At 44.3% G+C, this 22,328-nt stretch overlaps 1 protein-coding gene and 1 pseudogene across 8 annotated transcripts in view; one reads left to right on the top strand and one right to left on the bottom strand.

Annotated features, from left to right (window-relative positions):
* Positions 1–610: 610 nt before the first annotated feature.
* LOC130873824 (60S ribosomal protein L24-like) lies at positions 611–1,100 on the bottom strand (annotated as a pseudogene).
* Positions 1,101–3,257: 2,157 nt separating this feature from the next.
* Positions 3,258–22,328, top strand: part of Golga4 (golgin A4) — a 91,236-nt gene continuing 72,165 nt past the window's right edge. For 5 of the 8 annotated variants that reach the window (XM_057766280.1, XM_057766283.1, XM_057766282.1 and 2 more), the window contains exons 1-3: positions 3,258–3,549; positions 14,011–14,100; positions 22,001–22,099. In XM_057766280.1, coding sequence (XP_057622263.1) covers positions 3,478–3,549; positions 14,011–14,100; positions 22,001–22,099 — 261 coding nt within the window. In that variant the 5' untranslated portion in view covers positions 3,258–3,477. The remainder of the gene's footprint in view (positions 3,550–14,010; positions 14,101–22,000; positions 22,100–22,328) is intronic. The other 3 variants (XM_057766286.1, XM_057766287.1, XM_057766288.1) reach the window with 2 other exon arrangements.

Here is a 22,328-nt window from a genome sequence, read left to right on the forward strand (position 1 = left end):
GGTAGTGTGAGCCATAGTGTGGGCACAAGCTTCACAGGTAGTGTGAGCGGTGGTATGGACACAGACTTCACAGGTATTGTGAGCTGTGGTGAAGGCACAGACTCCACGGGCACGGAAGCTCTCACATCCAGTACCTGCCTCAATCATGTGCAAGCCGTGTTACCTTGGGCAAGACGTTTAACTTCTCTCTGAGTCTTGGACTTTACATTTTTGTTTTTATTACATCTACATGTATATGTATCTGAAAAGATTTCTTATTGTTATTTTTAAATTTACATGTATGCTTGCCTGCATAGCATGTGTGTGTACCAACCATTTTCACAATTTTAACTGTGCTGATCCATGGAGAGGAAGGGTTTACCGTCTTCTAATGTCTTTTTCAATTTCTCTCTGCAGGGTTTTTAATTCTTGCAGGAATATCTCACCTCTTTGATTAGCTATCCTCTAAGGTGATCTGTTTTGTTTTGCTTGGTTACTGGGAAGGGAATCTTTTTTAGCTTTCTTCCTCTTAAAGTTTGTTATTGGCAAATAGAAAACTACTGATTTTTTTTAAGATTTATTGATTTTTTTTTTTTTTTTAGAGTTTGAAATGGACTTTATTCAACTCTGATCTACCAAGTTAGCGTTTTCCACCAACTCGGGGAGCAGAGACCTTCACAGGCTTCACAATCTTTTGTTTAGCTGCTGCTTTTGTGGGGGCCTTGGCAGCAGCCATTGCAGTCTTCTTGGATGCCTGCTTAGCCTTTTTTCTTTTTTGCTTCCTTGGCAGCCCTGATGGCCTGCTCTCGCTGGGCTTTCCTAACTTCTGGTTTCTGATTCCTCTTGGCCATTATATCAGCAAGGGATGCACCAGTGATGGCCCGCTGGAATTTGACTGCGCGGCGGGTTCTTTTCTTTTGAATTTCTTCCGACTGTCCTTTTTTGTGTTTTCTTCTGTACAGGACAGTCCAGTTTATCTGCCGGGGATTCCTTTTGGACAGGAATGCGGACTCGCATTTTGCATTAAGAAACTGGAAAACCTTCCCGTCGGTCCTGGCGTAGCGCCGCCCGTGTCCGGGGTAGATCTTGTACCCACTGAAACTGCACAGCTCGACCTTCATGATGGAAGCTGCCGCCCGGCCGGAGGAAAGATGGCGAAGAGCTGATTTTGTTTTTTAAATTATGTGTACAGTGTTCCATCTGCATGCATGACTGCAGGTCAGAAGAGGGCACCAGACCTCATTACAAATTGTTGTGAACCAACATGGGGTTGCTGGGGATTGAACTCAGGACCTCTGGAGGAGCAGTCAGTGCCCTTAACCTCTGAGTCAACTCCCCAGCCCCTGAAAACAACTGATTTTTGATGTCCATTTTATTTAATTTATTTTTAAAGATTTATTTATTATGTATACAGTGTTCTGCCTGCATGCCAAAAGAGGGCACCAGATCCCATTATAGATGGCTATGAATCATCATGTGGTTGCTGGGAAACTCGGGACCTCTGGAGGAAAAGCAGCCAGTGCTCCTAACCTCTGAGCCCTCTCACCAGACCCTGGATATTCATTTTATATCCGGCAACTTGGTCCTTTCCTGTCTGAATCCCTTTTATGTCTCTTCTCTTAGTGCCACGCCACTTAGAAGTGGATGGCGAGTGCTCCCCCAGCCCCACGGCATAAAAGTGATTGGAGTGTGCCCCCCCACTGTATTGACGTGGAAGGAGAGTGCCCCCAACCCCCTATTGCATAGAAGTGGATGGAGAGCGCCCCCCAAACTTCCTATCGCATAGAAGTGGATGGAGAGCGCCCCCCACCACAGCATAGAAGTGGGGTGTGCTCCCCCACCACAGCATAGAAGTGGATGGAGAGTGCTCCCCACAGCATAGAATGGAAGGAGAGCGCCTCCCACTGCATAGAAGTGGGGTGTGCTCCCCCCCACCCCGACCCTGCATAGAAGCTGCACTCCTGACTACAGGTAACGTTTCTTGTTTTTCTCCATTTAGAGTAAGATTGTTTAGATGTTTGTAGCATATAGCTTTTGCCTGCATTCCTGACTGTGAACCATGTGCATAACTGCTGTCCTCGGAGGTCATAAAAGGGCATTAGAGGCCCTGGAACTGGGGTTACAGAGGGTTGTGAATCACCATGTGGGTGCTGGGAATCCCTTTGTATGGAATTGGTAAATGTAAGCAAAGCTGTTCCAATAAATCTATCAAATATCATCAGTAGGGGATCCCAGGAGCCTCCATAAAAGCCAGTAGGTCAAAACACAAGTCAAACAACCTGGGGACTGAGGCCTCAACTTGTGATATCTGGTATGCGCCCCCCCCCCCCCCCCCCCCCGGGTCTTTCTCTCTCTGCCTGAGTCAGGATCTCACTATGTAGTCTAGCCCTGGCTGATTTGTCTGGAACTCACAGAGACCAGACAGCCTCAGCTTTCCAAGTGCTGGGATTAAAGGTGTGTGTGTTACCCTGCCCAGATCAACGTACTTTGCAGAGTATCAGAACCGAATGGAAGCCAACTGGTGCAGAACCCAGAGAGTTGTTGAGAAATTTCACATGGGTCATGACAAGCAGAGGTCACAGAGATATTTCATGTTGTGCAAGTGTGGGAATCTTAAGACAGCTCCTCGGGAGTGCAGTCACAAATATTAAACACTAAAGGCTGAAAATTCTGACCAGGGAGTAGAAAACAGGTTGTGGGTCTCAGCTACTCTGGAGGTAGGAAAATCACTTCATGTCGTAAATTCAATGTTGGTCAACGTAACACGGTCAAATTGTTTATTTTTGAGGCAGTGTCTCTTTGTAGCTCAAACTGGCCTTAAAGTCAGAAATGACCTTGAATTTATTGCCTCCACCCTGGAAGCTGGGGTTACAGGTGTACTCCGTCACACCCAGTTTGAGCGGTGCTGAGGATAGAATCAAGCTCTCCGGCATAGCCAGGCAATCGACATCCTCAGCTCCAGGTCTTCTCTTAAAATCAACCAACCAACCAACCAAAGCCCTTGAGAGAATTCTAGCAGTAATTGTGCCAACCGACACTGAACACACTCCTGGCTCCCTCCTCTCTCACACCAGCCTTCTTCACTTTGTTGCCCCGTGGTGAGATGCTCCCCACTTGACTATACAGCGCCAGGATCCCGGCCGGCGTCAGTGTGGGAGTCGCTGTGCGAGCGAGCGTGCGCACGCGTCCACCCACACCGCTTCCATATTGTCCGCCACGGCGCCCCGTAGCAAGCTCTTGGCCAGCTCCACGTCGGCCGCGCAGGCGCCCTGGGCGCGTTCACCTGCTGCCGTTGTCGCCGCCGCCGCCGCTGTCGGGGCTGGATGGGGGGCCGAGGCCAGCCGGTGGCACCCAGAAAGAAGAGACGCGGCGGCGGCGACACCGACACCCGCACGGCGAGCGCCCCGAGGTGCCCGCGAGCTCCACAGTCAGGCGGCGAGGCCCGGGCCCAGCCGCCCCGCGGGTAGAGAGACTCCGACGCCGGCCCCTCGCCGCGCCATGTTCAAGAAGCTGAAGCAGAAGATCAGCGAGGAGCAGCAGCAGCTGCAGCAGGCGTCAGCCCCTGCCCAGGTACGCCGTCCCCCTGCGCCGGGCCCGGGAGGCGGGCGAAAGTTCTCCCGTGACCTCCGCCCTCCCCGCAAGCCGGAGCCGGGCATGGGTTTCGGACCGCCCTGGTACTCCAGGAACCCTGGCCCTGGTTACTCCCGGACTCCGTCCCGGTGCCCGCTGGCGGGACCCACGGTGACATCTGGCCTTAGAGTTTCCCCCCTAAGGACCGACCCGGCCTGAGGATGGGTGCGGTGGGCGCGGGTCCCGTGGCGGGGGGGACGTCCCCTCCCCCTCCCGTGCGAGAGACCCTGACTCTGGAAGTGATGGAGGGGGTGGGCGACCCAGGTCCTCTGAGACCTGGCCGAGGTCGCCTCTGTGTCCACTGGGCACCGAGCCTGGAATGGCCATGATCCTGATCGAGAAACGAGGGCACAGGGTCGAGCCGTCCCGGGCCAGGCTGCGTGGCGGAGCCGGAGCCGAGGGCCGCGTTCCAGCGCCCAAGGCTGTCACGAGTTAGTCACCTCGCTTAACTTGGGTGATGGCGGCCAGGGCGGAGGGGCAGACGCTGCGCAGGACGGGCACGGGGCCTGTCGGCCACCTTGCTCTTGCTTCTTTTCAGGAAGGTGGTTGCTTTTAAGGGAGTTCGTTTCCAGGGCCAGGGGGGCGTGTTCGCAAGAGAAACAGACTGGCGGCGTTGGCGCTGCTGCTGTGAATGAATGCCTTTCCGAGTCTCAGTGGCCTGAGCACGGATTTCTTCCTTCCTTTTAGGGTTCCTAGAAAGTTTGTGTTCCAAGAAAGGCATTATGTCAATTTTCTCCCTGCTTTTCAAACTATTGTAAGCTTTGAAACAATACACATAAACTTTGTAAAAATTACAGGTGACTATCTGAAGGGTTCATGAAGTGCGTTTTAGTGTACTAACCTAAATTTTGACATCAGTTTCTTTGTTTCTCTGGTGCTTAGCTTGCTTTCCCTGGAGGTGCTGTCTGATGTTTGTTGCTAGTAGAGTGCCTGTCAGTGCTGTTGGTTCTGGGGAAATATTTGCAGAACATCCATGCAGTAGAACAGTGATATTGGCCTGCCTGCCTGCCTGCCTTCCTTCCTTCTTTCCTTCCTTCCCTCCCTCCTTCCTTCCTTCTTTCCTTCTTTCCTTCGTTCAAAATAATTTAACATGATAGCCATCTAATTCCTAGTCATATTTAGCATTTTTAAAACTATGTAGGATTAACTTACTAAAAGAAAAATTAAATAGATGGGGCTATGAATGTAGCTCAGTGGTAGAGTGCTTGCCCAGCATTCACAAGACCCTGTGGGGTGTGTGTATGCGCGCACACATGTGCGTGTTACATAAATAAAAACATTTTGACATTTTTGTTCTCATTAAATATTAAAACTTGCTTAACTATTATGAAAATAAAGGTAGGAAAGGACAAATATTTTGAGTCTACTTATATGAAATACATAAGGGTAATCAGATTCATCAGGCTAGAGAACAGAATCTGGCCCAGGGACTGTGGGTGGATGTTACTGTTTAATGGTTGGCAGCGTTTCAGTGGGTTGAGAAAGCTTTGGAGGTGAATGGTGGTGATGATCTCATGGACTGTGAATATGCTTCATGGTACTGTACACCTACACATGTTCAAAATGGGAAACTGCAGTGTTCATGGTTTATCACAATTAAAACATTTTTAAAAAGCAACATATGTGCCCTGCTTGAACCTGCATGGCTATTTATTGTTTAAATAAGTAGGGCCCTGAAATAATAGTTAATGTAGTAGAAATTTAAAAACACAAATTATAAAGTCCTAGCAAGATGTCTCACAGATGGCAGAGGAGTCCCTTCCTGAAGGGACATAGCCTTATTGTAAATCTGAGTTTGCAGTGTGTCTCTGTCTTAAATTCTCAAAGAAGGCCCAGAGATGGGAAGAATCTGAGTTTATCCTGATTGTTTATTTTATTTTTGAGACAGGTCTCTTTGCATAGCCCTGGCTGTCCTGGAACTTGCTCTTTAGACCAGAGATCCGCCTGCCTCTGCCTCCTGAGTGCTGAGATTAAAGGCGTGTCCACCACCGCCCGGCTGTCCTGGTTGTTTATAATTTGTGTTCCTACCAAAGAGGACTCAGTGTCCATTGATAATGCTTTATATAGAAATATAGTGTTATATATTTTATTTTTTTAAATTTTATTTATGTATTTGTTTTTAGATGAGTGCTCTGTCTGCACTTATAACTACATGCCAGAAGAGGGCATCAGATCCCACTATAGATGGTTGCAAGCTACCATGTGGTAGCTAGGAATTGAACTCAGAATCTCTAAGAGCAGCCAGTGTTCTTACCCATTGAGCCATCTCTCCAGCCCCATTGTTATGTTTTAATAGAAGAATCTTTGTTTATGTGATTAAACAAAAATGTCTTGCATGCAGCTATCAGCAGAGAGGAGAGAGGAGACGGACAACTCCATAAACTACCCTCCTAACCTGAGAAGTACTTCTAGACCAGTGGTTCTCAGCTCTCCTAATGCTGAGACCTTTGATAGTTCCTCATGTTGTGCTAACCCCCAACTGTAAAATTATTTTTGTTGCTTCTTCCTAACTGTGATTTTGCTACTGTTATGAATCGTAATATATCTATGTTTTCTCCTGGTCTTAGGCAACTCCTGTGAAAGAATCCCTTGACCCCCAGGTTGAGAACTGCTGCCCTGGACTGTTAGGGACCATGACTCATACCAAACAAGGGTTTACAGTTTTGACACTGGAAAGAATCATGGGACTAGCCAGTTGGAAACAGACTGTAGATTTTATTAACGATATTTTGGTACAGGCTTAAGTACAAGACTTAAGAAAAAGAGACTCCCCAAAGAAAGAGCTGCAAATGTTAAGATGTACCCCAGTGTGAGTATAGGCTCCTCAAGGAGAATGAGCGATGCTGTGTTTACCACTCTGGTGGCTTAGGCCGCATCTGCAAAGGCTGCTGAGAAACCTTTATTTTTCCTTCTCTCATTTGCTAAGTGGAAACATGAGGTGGCTCTGGAGAAGCCTCTGGTGGAGTTCTGATGAGGTGAAAGCAGGAGCCATGGGATTGCAGGGTCCAGTATGTGCCCTCTAGCAACATTCCTGGGAGCTGCAGGGTTATGGCTGGGAAGGGAGAAAGGCCACAAGCAATTGTGCGAGTCTCTTCTGCCTCCAGCACATTCCTGGGGCACAGGTTATGTCCCCTTTTTGGCGCCAAGATTTTTCCTGTCTCAGAACCAGCCTTGGTGATACATATCTAGAATCTCAGCACATGGGAGACTGAGACAGGAGGATCAAGAGTTTGAGGTCAGTCTGGACCCAGATTCAGATAGAAAAGAAAAAGGAAAATCTATAATTTGAATGTTAGAGTCATAAAAGTTTTGAGAAACTGGGATGAACTAGCCTGATTTGTGAAATTATGAGATCCAGAGACATGAACAGGGGTGCATGTTGTGCGTACCTCACTTCAGCTTTACACCCCAGGAGATGCAGACAAGTTCAGTCTGTCTTACTGGACTGGCTGAGAAAAGGCTACCAATGACTACAGCATCTCAACTTGTAAATGAAGGTCAGGGTCTTACAGTTATGGCGCGCAAGCGCGCACGCACACATATACACACACACCCATGACCCTTCCTACCCCCCCAACAGGCACACATACACTTACACACATACACACACATGACCTCTCCACTCCCCTACAGGCGCACACACACACACACACACACACTCTTTTTCTAGCTCTCTCTCTCTCTCTCTCTGTGTGTGACTGGCCATCAAATCCATGAACTTGGAATACTAGGCATTGTGCTCCACACTGAGCTGTGCCTTCAAGATGGAGAGGAAACTGAACAGTTAAACTACCTACCTTGGAATCGGAACTGTAGTGTGCTAGGACAGAGATTGCCACGGGAGACTGGGCCACATTGTTTCCTGTGTCACCGCTGCACTAGTGACGCTCTTAGAAGGTCACTCGTTGTACTGTTATCTCTGGGGATGTGCTGGCACTGGTGCTGCTGACACGAGGCACCTATTGTATAAATCCCAAGTCTTCTGAAAGCAGTGACGGGACGGGTGCGGGCCTTAGGAGTGGGAGCAGAGGGTTCCATTGTACAGTCAGGCTTTTGATCACCTCTTCTATAGCTTACACTATAAGCTTTTCCTTTCAGTTCTAAAGCTCGCTAAGATGCCAGGGATGAACACTGCCTTACTTTCTTCGTGTCAGTGTTCCCTTCTTTGGATCCTGGGGTTGTGGCACCTCAGCTGTGCTAGGTCTCCAGCTGTTTCTTATTTACTCCAGGCTCCTGAAAATTGCTTGAGATTTCAGAACTCTCTGGAACGGCAGTGTATGTACCTCAGATGCCATGTTTAACTGGAAGTTGCCTTAAATCATTTTGATGAGTGAATTTCACTTATTAAAAGATTGTGTTTGAGAAGTTAAGCATTTATAGCTTGAGACTGATGGCTCATTTCTAGAACTACACTTTAGATTGCAGACTGACAAAGGTGCTTGGTTGAGGGCATGTGAGAAGCTCCAGCTAGTGACTGAAGTATGATGTTATGTGGAAACTAAGCCCATGATAGATCCCTACTTAACTGGCTTGTCAAGTTGATTGGCAGTTACTGGATCAATGTTGTAATGCTGAAGGTCCAGTGGCCCTGTCCCCACCCTCGGTGTGTGGGAGGAGTTAATGAGCAGGTGCTCTGTGTGCTGGTGCAAGTCTGCTTCTGACGTGGCATCTGCTTGGGGCAAAATTTGAGAGGCAGGAGCTAAGTCACAAGGCCTGTGAGTAGCTAAAGATTCCATAACTGATGTAAATCACTCATTAAAAGACATGGAAAACCCCTCATTTTGAGCTCCCATGCTTGTCTTGTCTTTAGCACCAATCACTGGAGCAGTTCAGTCCCTTCCAGTCTGGAAGGGCTGAAGGGATGAGAGAACTTGCTGTAGGTGACTAGCTGATCCCCTCAAAAAAAAGTGAATGTTGCTTCTTTTTTTTGAAGCTGTGATTAGTTGATTTCAGAAAGTTAAAGATTCATGGTAATTATGCCAGCCGGTGGTGGCACACACCTTTAATCCCAGCACTCGGGAAGCAGAGGCAGGTGGATCTCTGAGTTCGAGGCCAGCCTGGTCTACAAGAGCTAGTTCCAGGACTGGCACCCAGAACTACAGAGAAACCCTGTCTTGAAAATCAAAAAAAAAAAAAAGATTCATGATAATTAAACCTCACCAATACGTAAAGTGGTTTGTTTGTATGTACAGAGTTGACTTGTGTTTCTAACAGTTCTACTCTCTCCCGTGTCTGTGAAACGCCTGGGTAATGCAGCCTCTAGGAGAGTGAGTTTAAATGTAGACCATCCTGCTAATAGGAATATACACAATGTTTGGTTTTGGTTTCTTTAAATCATGTTGTTCGACCTGGGATTGATGTTAATTCTTTTTTTAAAAAAAAATCATAGTTAAAGACCTGAAATACATTCAAGTGTATAGATTGGAGGGTTGGTGACCAGGTACAGCAGCTTCGTACTTACAAAGATGACATGGTGCCGTGAAGTAAGCCAGGTGGCTTGTGAGCTGTACCTGGAAGTCTCCTCTTGTGTTTAGCAACAATGCATTTAGAAGTCAGGGCTCTTTGCGGGAGGTTCTCTCTAGGACCTGCTCCTTCGTGAGCAGCTATCGGTAGCTGACAGCCGCTAGGGAGGAGTGTCAGTGGCTCTTCTTACTCAGGTCAGTCCCATCCTCCAGTGGTGCCTCACCTCCGTGCACATATGAGCAGCACTATCTGAGCTTGGAGGGGACGTGGGGGGTAGAGGAGGGAAATGGATGGTGAATGGAATCATGTTTCATTGTATATGTATTACTCAAGAATAACAAAAAGAAAATATACCTCATACTGTAAAGTGTGCATGCTGTACAGACGGAATGTGCAGTTCGGCAGGGGGTGGTTAACTAGATGGTGAAGACGTGGATTTGAGGCCTACCTGTTATACCCTGCGCTAATTAAAAGTTCTGTGAAACTTTTGTTTTAGGGGGTGTCTCCATGAATTGGGCTGAAGTATGGTGGCATTATTATTATTTTTACTGTGAGTCCCAGAGAAATTCAAGAACTGGCCATCTAGAGAGAACTGGTGAGGGAGAAAAGGGAGTTAGAGCCTGTGTGCTAACCTAGTTCTGACTTAAGCAAGCCTAAGCTTTCTGAGAATCTAATCTTATCAGGACTGGGTACAGTATCATGTTCCTTTGTGCCTTCAGATTGATTGTGAGGACTCAGAGTGACAACATACAAACAAGAAGACATTTGTAGTTGTCAAGGATGTTTTTATTGAACAGTGCCTGAAAGGTGCGGTGCTGGGCCCCTGCAGGGCTAAGAGACGTGGCTATTGTGATGGCGTGCACAAAGGTGGGGCAGCATCTGAGGAGCCTCTCGTGGGTAAAGAGTAGGGACAGGGACAAAAGCTGGTCATTGCCAAAGTTACTGTTGGTTTTTCTACAGCATTAGTGCTTCATAGCCTGGAGACTGCACAGTTCTGTGGTGAGCAGCCAGGGATGGTGGAACTGGTCTCTGTTTTATGGCTGTCCAGATGTCGTCCAGGATGACCTTACCTGCCACTTCCATGTGGTTATGGTGGAGTTCAGACAGTGCTTGAGGTCTTGGTCTCTTGGCAGGCTGTCGACGAGGCCTCTTTCCCGGAGATGCCAGGACTTGTCATACGTCCCTCTGCCCCCTGCTTTCATTCAGTGTAGCAGGAGTACATAGCTCTAGCCTCAGTCTCTGTCCTCTACCCTTGATTTGAAGGACTTGTGTAACTAGCTTAAACTTATCTGGGTAGTTGTTTTTTTGTTTTTATTTTATTTATTTATTTTTTAAAATTTGAGTAAACGCATTTTCAACTAAAATCATACTTTCAGAATCCCCCTTCTATCTATGGTAACAGTTGTGAGAGTGAATGTCATTCACAGGCCAAGGGTCATGCGGGACCCACCACAACACCGCATTTGTTTTGTTTTTGTTTTTCCAGACCAGGCTGTGTAACAGCCCTGACTGTCCTGGAACTCACTTTGTTGACCAGAGTGGCCTGAACTCACAGAGGTACACCCACCTCTTAACTCTCCCACCCTCCCCACCCCGCGCACGAGTGCCTCCACCACTTCCCTGCTTTTCTTTTTTTTTTTTTTTTTAAGATTTATTTATTTATTATGTATACAGTATTCTGTTTGCGTGTATGCCTGCAGGCCAGAAGAGGGCACCAGATCTCCTTACAGATGGTTATGAGCCACCATGTGGTTTCTGGGAACTGAACTCAGGACCTTTGGAAGAACAGGCAGTGCTCTTAACCACTGAGCCATCTCTCCAGCCCCCTAGACTGATTTTACTTATACTGAAGTTGAAGTCTCTGGTCAACTAATAAAGAACTTGGCAGGCAATGAAATACAAACATTAGCCTGGATAGAACCAGTACTTTTCTTAGCAAATAGTGCCTGCATGTACACACACACACACACAGTCTCCAGCCCTTTAAATTCAGACCTCTTTAAGTATGAGAGTTCATTGTAGACCCAGGAGACCACAGCTTCTCTTGTGATTCTTGCAGCTCCAGAGAAGATCGGTCAGCCTTAAGCTGGGAGCTGCCAGGTGCCATTGCACTCTTCTGGGCTCACTCTTCATCTTTATATACTTGGTTTTATATTTGTTCACAGTTGATGAGGCCTTCTGGTTAGCCCCATAGGAGGCTGAGATTTAAGGACGATTTTTGTTGTTGTTGTTGTTGTTGTTGTTGTTGTTGTTTTTGTTTTTGAAGACAGGATTTCTCTTGAAACCTGGCTGGCCTTGAACTCACAGAGATCCACCGGCCTCTGCCTCAGAGTGCTGGGATTAAAGGCGTAAAGGGTGATTTTACATTCACCTTGAGCTATGTTTTCAAGTGAGTACACGTCTCTGTGTAGGGTGTCCTTTCCTGTCAGCTGGGTATTTGGAGACCTAAATTAATAACCCAATATTTCTTAGACATTCTGGAATCACAACAGGGAATCATTTGGTCCAGAGGCATTTCCTCTAGTCAGTAGCTTCTAGCTGCTTTTTTAGCATGTCTTCACCTCTGTTCTGCAGGGAGCGCTACCCTTCTTGTGGCGGTCTCTAATCTCAGCCTTTGAAGCTTGATGTGTAAACTGGTTCTAGGTATAAGAAGAGTTGCAGATGTATACTGCTGTGCTCCATATTTTACATGGGTGCCAAGCATCCAAAAACTCAGACTTCTTGCCTGTACAGCAAGCACTTTGCCCAATATTCAGTTCCCTCAACTTTGATGAAAGCTGTCTGTGGAGTAAACAGGGTTCAGTGATACCCCTTCCCCCTTTCAAAACACAGCACAGACTTAGTTATGTGCATTCAAGATGTTTAAGCCATTGATAAAGATTGTCACATTCACCTATTTGCCTGTTTAAAATTTGAAGTCCCAGTTCATTCATCTTGTTTTGCCTTGGGTGGTAGAATATATATATATATTAAGGTGACTTGAGCATAGCTGGTTTCAGAGAATCATTTGCTGATTTTCAGGTCACTTTTTAGAAGGAGCATATGCTGGAATTCTTTGTTGTAAGTAACAGAATTCAGTTTAGGCAAGAAGAAAAGGAATTTGTTAAAGGATGTTTGGTGGCTGACAGTTTCTAGAAGCTCTACATCATGGGCTCTTAAAAATGTTCAACTGCTCATGCCTGGCACCAGCCTGGCACCCCCCACTGCACTGTGCTCCATGGCTGTTTCCAGGTCTGTCCCTTTGCTTACCAAAGGGTGACCTTTAACTTTGCACGTCTATTTTCTTTCTTGTGACTCAGTCTCACGTGGGTGTGTCTGATTGGCAGATCTCAAGTTCCCTGTTGCAGCTGAAGGGAGGACTGGGGTAGTAAATTTTTAAGGCTTAATTTAGGGCCTTATAAAAGCCATTTATTGAAGGTTATTGAACCAAGGTATACAGATTTGTCCTTGCCATTTTCACTCCACGGTCTGCTTCTGACATAAACATTGTTTCTATTCAGAAGCTAGCATTGGTTTCTACACTGTTTACTGGACGTCTGCCCTGATGTGAAGTGGAGCTTACAGCTGTTTGTTTGTCTTGGTGTGTGTATGTGTATGCCTGAGCTCATGACCTTAGCTCTTCCCTGGCCATAGCAGTGTGTTCACACATAGGTTAGAGTTGCATCTGTTCACTTGTTCTCTCATGTAGATGGTAGGTAGTTACTACTGTGTAGATAGGCGAGTAAGGAAGCAAGCGTGCAGGTGAGTTCAGAGGTATTTTGTTACAAGTACAGAGGAGTCTTTGTGGTTTGGTTCTATACTTTCAGGGCTATTTTTACCTTATGTTAGAGAGACTTCAGACCCCAGGTTTAGTATTTGGGCTTTTTGTTCTGTATCCAGGATTCAAGTGGCCAGGCTGTGTAACATGAATGGGGACCAGACTTGCTTGTTTGTTGTTGGGGTTTTTGTCCCCCCCAGTACCCTACAACTGTTTGGCCCCAAAGAAAATCACACATAGGTCTCCATAAATTATAACCTGATTGGCCCATTAACTCTAGCCTCTCATTGGCTCTCACATCTTGATTAACCCATTTTTCTGATCTATGTTAGCCATGTGGCTCAGTACCTTTCTTCAGTGGGGCAGATCACATCCTGCTGCTTCAGTGGTCTGGGCAGGAGTGGGAGGAGTCAACTTCCTCCTTCCCAGAATTCTCCTGTTCTCATTACATCATTTCTACTTCCTGTCTGGTTTTCCCGTCTATATTTCCTTCCTGGCCAATCAGCGTTTATTTATAACATGATTGACAGAATACAGACAATTTTCCCGCACCAAGGCTGTTCTTAGTATCTCAGTGTTCGGCTGTGCTGTACATGAAAGACTTCTGACTAGAGAGGTAGGACATGCTATTTACCTGTAAAATTCATAGTATTGACTGTTTCAGGGACATTAAAGTTAAAATTGACAACCTTTTTGCTTGTTTTTAGTTTTTTCGAGACAGGGTTTCTCTTTGTAGCCCTGGCAATCCTGGAACTCACTCTGTAGACCAGGCTAGCCTCTAACTAAAAGAGATCTACCTGCTTCTGCTTCCTGAGTGCTGGGATCAAAGGTGTGCACCACCACCGCCCAACCACTTTTGTTTGGTTTACTTAAAATTTTGAATCATTTCGTTTTACAGAAAAGTGGCAAAGATAGTAGACTTTTTTCATACACTCTCTCAGTTTCTCCAATATTATCATTCTGAAAATAATCACATCCTTATATATACTTTACTAAAATTTACTGTACCTAGTGGGTAGCTAAGTCTTGTAGTTGATTCCATTGTAATTATTCTTTCATGCTTTTTATATGTCCCTTTCCTTTCTTCAACTTGCTGGGCATGGAATGAGAAAAACATCGCTCAGGGAATAATGTACTAGTCAGTGCTGTCTTCTAACCTGTACAATAATTTTTATATGTAGGCTTCCCCGAGCTCTTCAACAGCAACAAGGATTAGAAGCAGGACATCTTCATTTACAGACCAGCTTGATGACGTGACACCTAGCAGAGAGGTTAGTGTGACGTTCTCATGTACTTCTCATAGGAAATCAAACTGCAGTGCTGATGATGTGACAGTCTGAGAAATAATTTTGACAAGTCAGTTATTTAATTTGAGTATTATACTTATTAATAATTCAACTGAGCTTTTTCTTTTTTAAATGCAAGTAGCAGTTAATTCTTGTAACTGTTTCTTAGGCAAAATAATTTAAGAGAATAAATGTTTACTTAATATTTGTAACTATTAGAATAATTCAGTAATGTTTTATTCGAATATGGGAAAAGGCCCTATATTTTCAAGTTGATGAAAAGTAACAACCAATTGCATATAACTAGCAACTGACATGAAAATTCATTGTTTTTGTTCCCTTTTTTTCTGTGAAGTATAACATAAATATAAGAAGATGTTAAGGGGACTGAAGAAATGGCTCAGTCAAGAGCATTTACTGCTTTTACATAGGATACAGGTTCATTTCCAAGCAACCACATGGGATGCATACTGTGTATAACTCCAGTTCTGGGGGTTCTGACTCCCTAGGAGGTGGTACCAGAGGGTGATGGATCTGCTGCATCTGTAATTACAGGCAGTGGTGGGTGTTGAGAGCTGAACCCAGGTCCTTTGGAAGAGTGACAGGCGCACTTAAGCCACTTTTCCAGCCCAAAAAATGTCTAATCCTTTGAAGCAATTCTTTTATGTTTATGGTTTGTGTCTGTGTGCCAAATGTATGCCTGGTACCAGTGGAAGCCAGAAGGCATCAGATCTCCAGAACTGGAGTTACAGATGATTATGAGCCACCATGTGCGTGCCAGGGGTTGGACTTGGGTCTTCTGAAAGAGCAGTCAGTGCTCCTCTGAGCCATGTCTCCATCCCCCTACCCTAAAATACTTACTTATTTTTATTTTATGTATATGAGTGTTTGCTTGTATGTAAGTGTATCATGTGTGGAAATTGCAATTTGCTTGTTTGTTGGGATGGTTGTCTCTCCTGTTTAATACAGGAATTGTCTTGTGAACAGCTTTCTCTTGAGGGCGCAATGCCCAGTACCACTCTGAAATGAGAGAAGAAATTATGTTTTAGCAACAACTTGGAACCAAGCCAGTTAAGGAAATGCTAAATCAACTAAAGACAGTTACTATACCATTTGCACCCAGGATTTCTGAGACCATCCAGAGTATCAAAGAAAGACACTACCTCAAAAACAAACAAACCAAAATGAATGAATTAAAACACTTTCCCTCAAGAACAAGAGAGCAGGTGTATAGTGATATTTCATTTGTATTTTAATAAACAAAGCTTGCCTAAAGATCAGAGAGTAAAACAGCCCCACTGGTCAGCCTTACAGACCAGGCAGTGGTGACACCTTTAATCCCAGTAGCTACACTAGTTTGCCCATAGAAACTGGGTGGTGGTGGTGCACACTTTTAATCCCAGCCTAGAGAGGATTCAAGACTGGAGGAGACAGGTCTCAGACACAATCTCATTCTGAGAATTCCTGGAGGCAAGTATCACCATTTCGGACTGAGGTAGAGATAAGAGCCAGTGGCTGGCTGTTGTGCTTTTCTGACCTTCAGGCAAGCTTTCTTTAGTAAAACACAAATGAAAAATCACTACACAGTGTGTGCTACTTCTCTTTGACATCCCGTCTGTGGGTGCTGGGCAGGACACGCAACAAGAGGCTCAGGCTATAAGATCATGTTAGTCTGCAGAGGGTAGAAAATTGCAAGTTTAGTTAAAAAAAAAAAAAATCAGAACCAATGAGTTCAGCAAATAAATACAGATAAGATTAATTTATAAACATACATTTCATTTCTATGAATAGTAGTTTTAAGAAGCCTCAAAGTGAATTAACACTCAGAGGTGTTTACAGAATCCAACTCTGCTCATAAGAACAAAGTAGGAGTGGAAGGGAGTTTGCTCATATGATAAAGGAGATTGATTAAAGTATCCACAGCTAGAATCCAAAATGATTCAACATTTAAAAAGATATTACTTTATCTATTTTGTGGGTGTAATGTGTGTGGGTGTGTGCATCACTATGATGTGGAAGTCAAGAGGACAACTGGGGGGGGTGGTTTAGGTCTCTCCTTCCACCATGTGGGTCTGGGGATTGAACTCAGGTCGTCAGGCCTGGTGGCAAGTGTCTTGTTCAGTGAGAATTCTGCCCCCAAAGACTAAAGCAGCCAAGTGTCACTCATCTATAGTCCCAGTAGTCTTTCTGTGTGTATTGAGGTAGACCCATGGCTTTATCTGTTATTCTGTAGACTGTGATACTTGTACTAATTGATGTTGAAATTAAATTTACTTTGCTTTCCTCAGGAATCTTATTTGATCATGGTGTACCATTTTCTGGTGTGTGGCTGGATTTGCTTTTGTTAGTTTCATTGTTTTGAAGATTCTCATGTATTCAAAGAGATGTCCGTCAGCAGTTTCCCTTTTCATTTTGTGATTTCTGATTTTGGTATCAGGACACACTAACCTCATAGAACAAATTCATATTCTCCTTTTATATATTTTTTGGAGGAGTTTGTGAATTTGATCTGGTCTTAGGCTGTTGTAATTCCCTTTATCCCTCCATTTTTTTAAATGTGTCAAAGCGTTTGGATTACTAATTTAATCTCTACTGTTCTATTCAGATTTATTCAGTTTTTTTGTTTCTTCCTATCAATTGTGAAAAGTTGTTTCCATTTCATTTAAATTGAAATTTCATCTAAATGAAATTCAGTTTTATTATCTGATGTTGAGAGTAAGTTTTTATTGTCTTATTTTTTTCTTCTACCCCAGGAGCTAATGGTTTGTTGATCTTTTGAAAAATTATCTTTTGATTACATTTTCTAGTTTAGTAATGAACATTTTCAAAGTTGGGGTGGCTGCTAGCTGTGGTGGCATACACCTTTAATCCCAGCACTCAGGAAGCAGAGGTGGATGGATTTCTGTGAGTTTGAGGCCAGTCTGGTCTACAGAGCAAGTTCCAGGACAGCCAAGGCTGTTAGATGGAGAAACTCTATCTCAAGGGAACACAAAAAGAAGAAAAACCAGAATTGGATGGGGGCTGGAGAGATGGCTCAGTGGTTAAGAGCACTGCCTGCTCTTCCAAAGGTCCTGAGTTCAATTCCCAGCAACCACATGGTGGCTTACAACCATCTGTAAAGAGGTCTGGCGCCCTCTTCTGGCCTTCAGGCATACAGACAGAATATTGTATACATAATAAATAAATAAATATTTAAAAAAAAAAAACAGAATTGGAGTGGCAAGTTGATATTTGAAGTCTTTGTTCTGAAGTCTTAGGTACTTTGAGTGAAACTTCTTATAGTCTACAGTGTATCTTCATTCTCCATCTTTTTACATCCTTGGTGTTTGGGATGGGGCTAGGAGAGGTACATAAGCTTGCTTTTAAGACTTTGTTTGAAAAAGAGGTGGCTGGGGCTGGAGGAGGGATGGCTCAGAGGTTAAGAACACTGGCTGTTCTTTCCGAGGTCCTGAGTTCAATTCCCAGCAACCACATGGTGGCTCACCATCTATGAGATCTGGTGCTCTCTTCTGGTGGGCAGTCATACATACAGACAGAACATTATATACAAAATAAATAAATAAATAAAATTTAAAAGAAAATGAAAAAGAGGTGGCCATAGACACTGTAGAACATAGCTGTGGCCGTGAGCGTGACAGTCCTAACTCGCTCGTCTATACTGCGTCAGTTTCAGCTGCAGTTGTGTTGCCACAGATGCTCGCTAAGGCACACAGTGCTGCAGTGACAACTATGGTGTCTTTAGTTGACCATTTGGATACTTGCATCTGAGTGAGGAAAGAGAATTCAAGCTTTTGAGACACCAGTCTCCTTAACACAGCTCCTCCACTACTCTGTATGATGGATGACAATCAAATTCGTGAATAAAATGAAAACGGGAAAAAAAAGACTGAATAAAAAGAAATTAAAGTTACTTGGAATTAGCAATGGTTTCTCAAGGAATTTGAGAGGTGCCCTTTAAAGAGCTGCAGGTTGTTAAAGCTGCCGTGCATGCAGCTTGCTGTGTGAGCCTTCACCAGGAAGACTTGTGGTCTGGTTGCCCTGTGAATCTACTCACTTCCAATGCGCCCTTTCTGTGCCAGAGACACAGACATAGGAGATAAAACGTTTTCTCTTGTCGCTGAAGGTGTATCTGGGTCCACAAACATGAAACATCTCTAGGCCAGAGGGACTGAAGCTATTTCTGAGAGGCTTGGAGTTGAGGCCGAAGGCAGCTGTTTTCACCTCAGCTCAGTAAGAGTGGAAGCCTCCTCGGCACTGCTCTGCCAGTCCCCCAGGGACGGCATTAGCTGGCACCACATAGCGGCACAGGTGAACGCTGGGTGAACGCACTGTGTGCTTCAGTGTAGGTGTTTATTTAGGTTTCTCTTTGGATGGTCTGAGTGGAACTGAAGTGTGCTGTGTTGCTAAGTTAGAGTGTGTGCTGTTAGCAACAGCTGTAGCTAAGATGGTTCTCCTAGTTGCAGTTAGCTGCTGCTGCCTGCTGCCAGGCTTTCTGTGATTTGTTATGGGAAGTGTCTGTGCTTGAGGAGGCCTCATGATCAAGAACTAAATCACACCTCAGTTGGGCTTAGTTCCTGCCATAGATTCTGACCTAAGCTGGAGCCTTGGAATCAGATTAACTGGGTGAGAAGAGAAGGTCACAGAAGGAACGAGGAAGACAGTACCTTTCTCAAAATGAGCCTGTAAAGCAGTGCTTCTCAACCTTCCTAGGGCTTCAACCCTTTAATACAGTTCCTCCCAACCATAGAATAATTTTTTGCAACTTTATACCTGTAATTTTACTACTGTTATGAATCATAATGTCATGTCTGTTTTCTGATGGTCTTAGGTGACCCCTGTGAAGGGGCTGTTCAACCCTCAAAGGGGTCGTGACCCACAGGTTGAGAACTACTGCTGTAAAGAATATTCTAAAAGAAACAACAGGAAGTCAGCAGCAAAACTAGGCAGTAAGGGAGGAGTTTATAAGAGATGAGCGTCAAACAGTAGAGTGGTCTACGGTAAGACTAGTGAAGAAATAATTTTTAAATCAACAGAATATTGTGAGAAAAACTTAGCTCAAACAAAATAAGACTAGGTAGACATAAAGAACTAATTAGAAATTATGGAGAAGGAAAAAGAAGATGTAAATGTGTCAATTATAATAAGACTATGGAAAAATGAGTGGATTCGGAAAAAATACTGACTACCTCACTGTAGACAGACACAGATGTGGAGGGTGGCATGCATGGGATTTGTAGGGTAGGTTGAAATCCTCCAAGATAGTCTAGAGGCTGCAGATGCTTGACATGATGCCAGGACACATCAGTCCACTCCGTGCTGGTGCCGTGGCCACTCCACTGTGGACCCCACGGAAGAGGTGAGTTTGTTTTAGCAGTTTTACATTAGAGTTTGAGCAAATATTGAGAAGTTGACTGGCTGGAATCTTTTCGAGTGTTGGAGAAGAGCTGTTTGCTTTCTGTTTGTTTGGGGTTGGGACGGAACCAATGGCCTTGTACCTGCTGTGCCCTTTCTACCACTGAGCTGTACAGCCATCCAAGAACTGGTGCTGTGTAGGGATGGTGAGGCCACAGACATAAGGACAGGGCAAGGAGAAGGGCTCCTTAGGCTCCGGGGTATGTGTCTACGAAACTGACCCTAGGTTGTTTTGGTGAGGAAAAGGCTTGGAAATTTCTGTTCATTTCTTTATCATGAGCATCAAACTTGGCTGGTGCTTTCTTGAAATTTATACTCCCTTTTAAACTTGCTTTTTTTTTTTTTTTTTTTTTTTTTTTTTTGCTAGCATGGGTAATAGTGTTTTTAAAAAAATAACTTTGGAAACCTAAGAGAAGTGAATCTGTATAGCTTTCAATTTAAAGTTAACATTTGTTCAAAGAATGGCCTTTCTGAGGGCTCCAGAGTCAGGTTTTCAGTAAGTCTGGATGAGATTCTAGGAGCCAGTTGGGCATTTAGCATAGTTTAAAATATAATTTGTGATAACATTTAGAATTTAGCATAGAAAGTTCTTGGATTCTATCCTAGGAGTGCTAATCATCAATATTAGAAAAAGAGCTTTGACAAAATCTGTATCCTGGCTTTGGGAATGGCTCAGTTGGTAAAATGCATGTTGTAAAGCATGAAGACTCAAGTTTGGATCCCCAGAACCCATGTAAGAAGCCAGGAGTGATGGTGTGCACACGAAATTCTAGAGCTGGGGAAGCAGCTGGAGCTCGCTGGTTGGCCACTCTTGTAAGATTGGTAAATTTCAGTTTCAGTGAGAGACCCGGTCTCAAGAAAGTAAGGCTGGCGAGGCTGGATTGATGGCTCAGGGTTACGAGCACTGGCTGCTCATCCAGAGGACCTGGGTTCAGTTCCTATCACCTGCGGCTCACAACTGTTTGTAACTCCAGTTGCAGAGAATCTGACACCCTTCATAGACATACATGCAGGCAAAACACCAATGCACATTAAAATAAGTAAATTTTTTAAAAAAGAAAAGAAGGATGAGAGCAATAAAAAGAGACACCCAACATGAGTTTCTCGCTTCCACATTTACCCACACACTTACATGCATTCATATACCTGTGCACATGCATCGTTTAAAAAATTGTTTGATCCAGCTTTATTTTGTCTAGTCTGGTGTAATGACACCTAACTCATCCATTTAGGAGGAACAAAAGTCAGGAGAGTCACTGGTTCAAAGTCATCCTTACTACATAGTAATCTTGAGGTCAGCCTGAGCTACATGAGGACCTGTTTTAAAACACTAACCAGACCAAATAAACCAAAACTTTATCTGTAATTAGGCTGTTTCTAGTATAGTGCTGTGTAAAAGAATTAGTGAACACTTCAGTCAGTGTCTGTAGTCTTAAAAGTCCAGAGGGAAAATGTATGTTTTCAAACTTTTGCACATACTTATTTTCAGGCATGTCCTTTATAGGATATATAGTTTATTGTATATTCTATATTGCTTTATATAGTGTATTATATACCATACAGTATGTTATACTTTATTATATATCTTGCAGTTTCATGCATGAATAAGCATGCAATCTCTACCGTTGAGGGGGCAGGGCAGGCAGTTCAGTGGGGACAGCACTTGCTGTACAAGTGGTAGACCAAGGTGGGATCCCTGTGACAAGCTCACTAGCTGTAGACCAGATGGAATTAGCACGCATCAAGCTCAGGGAGAGACCCAGCTGCAATAGGTGAAGTGGAGAGCAATCAAGAAAGTTAACTGATGTTAACGTACACATGCAAAATAAATCATTTTAAATAAAATTTGATATATATTTAATTCATAATTGTTTATATTTTGGTGTAACAGCTTCTGGAAGAAAAATAAGCACAAAAATATGTAGCAAAAGAACTAATGTTATAGATTTTGTTTATTGCAGGTATTTCTTGTGTATGTACTTTTGGGGGGGAGGATTTCAAGACAGGGTTTCTCTGCGCAGCCCTGACTGTTCTGGAACTTGCTTCTAGCCTTCTAGAAATATTGAAGTATGCAGTCTTGTTAGCTCTAGGCATTATTCTCTTAGACTTCAGAGTCTTCTTTGCTTGTTGCCAATACTTTGCACTTCTGTGCATTTTTTATTGGAACGGACCTTTATCCCAAGTTGCCAGTTACACTGGGTGCCAGGATGCCTGCTGCAGACATATGTATGCCAGTTAACAAGTGCCTTCCCAGCTGGCCTTTGAAATTCTAAACTCACTAGTTCGTTCCATTCCTGACCTTTCCCAGCAACTTACTACTACTTTTTTGGGAGGGGGGTGATCATCATGATGGTCAGCTGTAGTATTGTAAGCGTTGTAGTGTGTGCTGTGAGATCACTTTGGAACACACCATGATTTGTATTCATCTCTTGTTTTGTTTTTGTACCTCTGCTTATTACACGGACTGAGACAGATACTAGCCGGGATGGTAGCAGAACCTGCCTTTCTCTCTGAGTATACTATCTTTGCTTTGGATTCCTCCAAACAGCCTAAAACACAGATTAACAGTGTGGTGAGTCCTTCCACCGCTTTTTGCATTCCCGTGTGGGAAAGCAAACATTTTGGGTAGTTGTAGCAGCAAGTTTCATGTGGTTTGTCACTTACCTTCCCTCAGAGCGTCTTCAGTGTGGTGTTGCTAACCTCGCTCTAAACCTCAGAGAACAAGTTGCTGAGTCTGGCGGTCGCTGCTTCCTGGTACTCTAATAGCCTCACAGTAACACCCCCTCGCACTAATGGAGCCA

This window comes from Chionomys nivalis, chromosome 4, assembly GCF_950005125.1.
Source record: "Chionomys nivalis chromosome 4, mChiNiv1.1, whole genome shotgun sequence".
NCBI lineage: Eukaryota > Metazoa > Chordata > Mammalia > Rodentia > Cricetidae > Chionomys > Chionomys nivalis.